Source organism: Armigeres subalbatus, chromosome 3 (assembly GCF_024139115.2).
Source record: "Armigeres subalbatus isolate Guangzhou_Male chromosome 3, GZ_Asu_2, whole genome shotgun sequence".
NCBI lineage: Eukaryota > Metazoa > Arthropoda > Insecta > Diptera > Culicidae > Armigeres > Armigeres subalbatus.
The window spans coordinates 327,450,324-327,456,901 of record NC_085141.1 but is presented as its reverse complement, the minus strand read 5'-3'; the positions used below and the strand labels follow the sequence as shown (position 1 = coordinate 327,456,901).

General features: G+C 44.0%; 1 protein-coding gene across 1 annotated transcript in view; it reads right to left on the bottom strand.

Annotated features, from left to right (window-relative positions):
- Positions 1-292: 292 nt before the first annotated feature.
- The window catches only part of LOC134225581 (membrane-associated guanylate kinase, WW and PDZ domain-containing protein 1), a 30,082-nt gene continuing 23,796 nt past the window's right edge, over positions 293-6,578 (bottom strand). The window contains exons 2-3 of the mRNA XM_062705766.1: positions 3,954-6,426; positions 293-3,474 (exon numbers count right to left, since the gene is read on the bottom strand). Of these exons, the coding sequence (XP_062561750.1) occupies positions 2,917-3,474; positions 3,954-6,426 (3,031 nt within the window). The 3' untranslated portion in view covers positions 293-2,916. The remainder of the gene's footprint in view (positions 3,475-3,953; positions 6,427-6,578) is intronic.

Genomic DNA, 6,578 nt, shown 5'->3' with positions numbered 1-6,578 from the left:
CCAATTTATCGTAATGGCAGCATTAATTTTGTTGCTCGCAAATGCGAATAAAATGAAACAATTAAATAAAGTTGGATAGGTTTTCGATCAATATGGAACATGTTTAATTAAAAGAGGAGTGAAAATATCTGTCCCATCTTTGCTGTTTTTTTTATTCATATGGGACAAATATGAGATTCACGGCAGCATAGTACCAGAATACGATGAAGATGAACAAACAAACCAAACATTTGTATTTTGAGGAAGGCAGACGGAATACCAAGACGACTTCCGTTTCATTTTATAAATCTTGAAAGTCTTCAATAACGGAGGAAAATAGTACGAGTCACGGTCGTTGCTAATACGCTCTAAGAATGAATTGACGGGCATTTAACAAAGTTGCACCAGGTTTTGATTTTAATCCATTCCGACGATTCGTCGGAAATTTACAAAGGCTTATCCATTCCTCCCTTTCGTCCTTCGTCGGCGAATACCAAGCAGGTTTTCGTGAGGGCCGATCAACGACGGATCAAATGTTTACCCTGAGATAAATCTTTGATAAATTCCGGGAGTACGACTTGCAGACACATCATCTGTTTATTGATTTCAAGGCGGCGTACGATTCAGTGAAACGGAATAAATCATGGCAAATTATGCTTGAACATGGTTTTCAGGCGAAACTGATACGGCTGATCCGTATAACGCTGGACGGATCGAAATCAAGTGTAAGGGTTGCGGATGAAATATCGACGTCATTTGTTACCTTAGATGGACTAAAGCAGGGTGATGCACTATTGAATCTACTGTTCAATATAGCGATCGAGGGAGCGATTAGGAGAGCTGGTGTGCAAAGAAGCGGTACCATTATCACAAAATTGCATAAGCTCCTGGGATTTGCGGACGATATCGATATTATAGGGATTGATCGCCGTGCCGTGGAAGAGGCTTTTGTGCCTTTTAAGAGGGAGACAGCGAGGATTGGACTCACGATCAATTCCAGCAAAACGAAGTATATGGTCGCTGACAATCAACGTGGGTTCATTAGTGGTGGTGGTAGCGAAATGGTGCTGGATGGTGAAAAGTTTGAAGTGGTAGAAGAATTTGTGTATCTTGGAACATTAGTGACGTGCGATAATGATGTTACCCGCGAGGTGAAAAGGCGTATTGCAGCTGCAAATAGGACTTATTACGGACTTCGTAACCAGCTTAAGTCCCTTTGTCTGCAAACGAACTCGCGCTGTATACTACTCTGATGCTTCCGGTGACTTTATACGGCCATGAAACGTGGACGTTAAAGGAGGCTGATCGGAGAGCTTTCGGAGTGTTTGAGCGTAATGTGCTGCGGGCAATACTCGGCAGTAAACAGGAGAACGGTATCTGGCGGCGCCACATGAATCACGAATTGTACCCGGTGTATAAAGGGCTGGATATTATTAAGCTTATTCAACACGGCAGACTACGGTGATAATATTTAGTAGAGAACTTGGAAGAGGCCGCAGGCTTCGTGGAAGGCCGCGTACACGATGGCTTTTTGCAGTTGAAGAGGACCTGAGGGCGCTCAATGTTCAGGGCGACTGGAAGCGATTGGCCCAGGATCGAGTCCAGTGGAGAAGGATACTCCATTCGGCGTAGGTTCATCGAAGAGCTGTAGCCCATCAAGTATCAAGTAAGTATCCATTCCTCTGTTTCGGATAGAATGAATATGGAAGCTATGGGATATGTAACCGGAACAGTAACCTTACTCATGTTACATTCGATTATCAACATTCCAATAAAAACAATTTCAATGGTTTTTGGTATAACATCTTTACTGTGTCTATCATAATAAGAAAACCAATTTATTTCTATTGTAAGACCATTTCGTTTCAAATATCATTATAATCAATTGCAAATCAATTAAGAAAAATGAGCTAAATCAAAAAGAACGGTTTTGTTGTTTGCAACGTAACTTAATAAAAAAAGGAAAAAAAAAATTTACACAGACCTAAGTCGATTGGTAAAATTTTAACAAATTGAACCCTCTTTAAATTTTTGATTTTTTTAGCAAATGTTTAGCCTTTTAGTACAAATTTGTAATACAGAAAAGTAAAAAAAAACCAGCTTTCTCGATCAACAACATGCTGCATAAACCCATCGTGCAACTTCCCAATTAGCAACACGTGTTTACAGCGAACGCCTAAAAAGTGAAAAAGCGACGACACAAATATTTTTTTACGTAACACAAAACCTTGCACTTACTCTATAACATAGTCAACAAATACTAAACTTGTATTCAGTCGCAGATGGATCATGGATGTCTCGAATGCAACTGATTTTATCTGTTGGATAACAATGATGTTGGCCATATAGTCGCGGTTGAAGGTATAATGTAAACAGCATGGTGCAACGACTCTATTAATAGCAAGCGCACGACGAGCGGGGAATACAAGTTGATAGCTGGACCACCAAACAAACTGCAAACCACATGTGTATAGGCAAGGCACCCTCCCTAACAAACTTCACGCTTAGTACGATTCTCTCTATTGCCACTTTGTTTCAGTTCTGCTGCGTTTCTTCATTCACACGCTTCCACTCGGCAGTATCGTTTTGTAAACTATGTTCCCTCATATCGAGTTTCCTAGTACTAAATCAAATAAAATATAGCTACTACCACGTGTAAACACCGTTCTCTCAATGCACATACATAGTTTGATTTATGTAAATACTTGTATAACCTGCAACTGCTTATTAAACACCTTCTCTTGCGCAGTAGACCACCGGCTACCATTCTTTCATACGTTCCCCCACATCCGTTTATAAAATATAATTCGGTACTTACCCAAACTTTCCTTAGAATTAGAAAAATAACTTATAACAAATACTTTGGTTTCATTCTTCCTCCAGTTCCTCCTCGATCGATTGGGATGACCGTCTGAGGAGAACTTGCTTCGTTCTCAATCAGGACATAATCGTCGGATATCGGTTGGCCATGGGACCACCAACGCCGCCCTGATTACTCCCATTGCTACTGCTAACATACATTTCGTTCCCACTGTTGTTGGATGCGTTGGACGCCGCTATGGATACGGCCGCTGCTGCCGTCTGAATCAGCGGTGGCCCCGCCCCGTCCGGTCGAGGGCAACCGATCGTGAGTTGCACTTGGAGTCCGGATTCCTTGATCAGATTCACCACATCGCCGTGGCTCATGCCGGTGATGTCGATGCCATTGACCGCTACAATGCGGTCACCGATTTTCAGTTCTCCACACCGTTCGGCCGGACTGCCGGGGATTAGATCCCCTATCGAGGATCCGTGGTACTGGCCGGAGGAGGAAATTATCACGAACCCGAAGCCTTCGTTCTCGTTACGGGATACCAGCACATTATACGGGTACCGTGGATTGGGCGGAGGTGGTGGTGGTTTAGATAGCTTTCGCCTCCGGAGGATCATCGTCACCTGACCGCGAAGGCCAGCTTCGCCCATCAGTTGAACCACCCGGTGGTGTGAGGCGTTCTCCTGTTAGGGATGGTAGAGCAGTGTTAATTAGTACTTTGTTGTTGAGATAAGTATTACTAATTGATATGGGAACTTTGTTTATTGGAGCCCGAAAAAATATATTAGCTGAAAATTCGTTAAATATTACCTTAATTAAATCAATTCAACGAAATAAGCGCATAAACGTTAACATATTTGGTAAAATAGAATCTCTAATCAGCAATTTACTGATGACTACATTTCCTACCCGTTACAGTCGGTAAAGTACGAATTCAAAGATTGAAGTATACGATAAAAACGAACCAAACATATTTCCCAGTGGAAATCAGTTGTATGAAATGATTGAAATCATGATTCATGATAATTCTATTTTATAATAATCAAAAAAGCATAAATCTGAGCAGCATTAAATTATTTAAAAAGCTCCCAATTGCTTTCATTCTTAGGAAAAATATTTATATTTCTTTAGTCTTTTCGCTTTCTCACCAACCAACACTCACCACATTGACTCCATTGATGTTGAGGATCTCGTCTCCAGAAGCGATCCGCGAATCCTTATCCGCCGCTCCTCCCGGCACTATATGCCCTACCGTCACCTGCGAGCCTTCTTCCGTGCCGCCTACGATCCGAAACCCAAATCCGAGCGCCTGCCGTTCCAGGGTCACTTCCGTCAGGGAGTAATCTTCCATCGGAACCGGTGCCATAAAGGGGACACCTCCTCCACCGCCTCCGTACAGTTGGGGCGAGTGCTGACCGGCAGCCGATCGCCAGCTTCCAACCGGTTGTTGGGTAGGATAGAAATGCTGATCGAATTGCGCTTGACCCTGCTGAGGCTGCTGATGCTGGGGTGGGAGAGGCACCGGTGCCTTGTGATGATGGTACAAGTTGTCGTATTGTGGCTGTTGTTGCTGTTGGTGCATGGATCGCTTCCGATCCATCAAATACTCATTCAATCGCTTACCAATGTTGTCACTCATTTGAGGCGGCAATTGATAAGGATGCTGCTGCTGCTGTTGAAGATGGCTGGGGTTATTCCCGTAGGAACGGTTCAGCGTTTGCTGCTGGTACATCTGTTGATGTTGTTGTTGCTGCTGTTGGAGAAGAAGCTGCTGCTGTCGCTGGTAGTCCTGGCAATCGTAGCAGAAACAACTCTCATGATGATACGTGGGTTGCAATGGCAAAGGGTTTGGCGCATAACCTGCATGATTTGCGGATAGTGGAGGCACTGGGGGAGGAGGCACAACAGGAGGCGAGTACATGTGGTTGTACCCATGGCCATTGTAATTTGGTTGATGTTGGAGATGACCCCCAGAGCCGTATTGCGGCTGGTGATTGTGGTAGATAGTATCAGTGGTACTGTTGTTGGAACTGCTTATCGTTAGTTCACCAAGCCTATCAGCAAGATTCGAGTGTTTCCCAGGGTTAAACTGATCGTCATTATGGAACGAACCTATATCGTTCGCTATGGAATCGTTGTCATGGGAACTGCTATTAGATTTGAGATTCAGGTTGAGATCCATCTTATGATCCCCAGTGTTCTTATTTACGTCCAACTCAATTTCATCGGTATTTAGGTCGGACAATGGCAAGGAAGGTGTTTTGGCTCTGGCTCGGGTGTCCACCAATGGAGTTTTTGGTCTCGTTGGAAGAATTTCCTTTGCCTGCGTGCTGTAGAGATCCGCCGTTGGAGTTTTACTCCTGAACAAACTATTGCCCCCAATACTGTAACCGTCCTTTTTAAGTAAACCTCCGCCAAATTTGGCCATCTCAATGCTCTTCCTCAGTTTGTTGGTCATTTTACTGCTTCCAACCAGCAAAGCCGATGGTCCTCTCTGCACTTTCAGCGTCGTTTCTATATTCTTCGGACAATCTTTCAACACTTGCACTACTTCATTATGAGACATATCTTTCACCGGTATGGAATTAATACTCAATAAAACATCACCCTCCTGCAAGTTTTTACAACATTGCCGGTCGAGTATTTTCTTCACTTTTTGTCCGTACGAACTATCAGTTATCGTGAACCCGAACCCATTATCACTTTTTACTATGTTTATATGCAAAATTTCTGGGATCTCAAATGCGTTTTCTTTGCTTTTGTAGTGTTGCTGATATGGATGCGTATCACTAAAGTACACATCGCCCCCATTAGCAGTGGCACCCCCGGACTGGATCTTCGCCAGTGGATTCTTATGCTGCACGTCACCCGAGTCCATGAATCCTCCGGTTTCCAAAAACTTTAAATCTGATTCTGTCATGGCTCCATTATTCAAACCATCAACGGCGATCGTAGTCACCACTTCCGTGTTCGGATCGTTTGGATCGAACGGCAATGGATACCCACGGCAAATGTCCAAATGAACCTCCTCCCCAGGCATGATGGACTGGAAAATGTTCACCATCTCGTGATGAGTAAATCCGAGTACACAAATATCATTCACGTACACCAACACATCACCAGTTTTCAACTTGCCGTCCATCCACGCTGGTCCATTCGGCACTATCGATTTGATCTGCAGAAACTCCTCTACGTTATCATCCCCACCCACAATCGTGAATCCGAGCCCTCGCGTCGACTTGACCAGCGTCGTCATCAATCGATCACCTCTCAAATTGGCGGGATTTTTCGTGAAGTGATTCACACGTCCTCCCACAACTCCATTCCCCACTTCGTCATGGCCACCACCTACACTGCCGCTACCACCACCACCTCCAATACTGCCGTTCATTCCGTTCGAGCTGTGCCCTCCAATGGACATGGTCGAGCTCCGTTCGGTCATACGCTTCGCCTGCAGAACCGGATTTTCGTATTGCGTTTTCCGGTTCACGTGATCGATGTAGTAGGTCCCGTAATGCGGATCGCAAATCTTCTCCCACCCATAGGGTAGCTCGTCGTCCTGGCAGTCTTCGAGAGATTTCTTCTGAAATTTGGATAACCGCGGATCCAACCAGTGTGACGTGCCGGTATTGTGACTAAAATTAGAAAGAGAATAATACATCATTAGTTGAAACTAATTGAATTCAACAGTAACTAAAATGTTGTGCAAATCAACACCCATAATAGTGCTCGATGAGAAATTAATGTTCCTGACCAAAACATAAAACCAGAAGTAAAATTTACCATG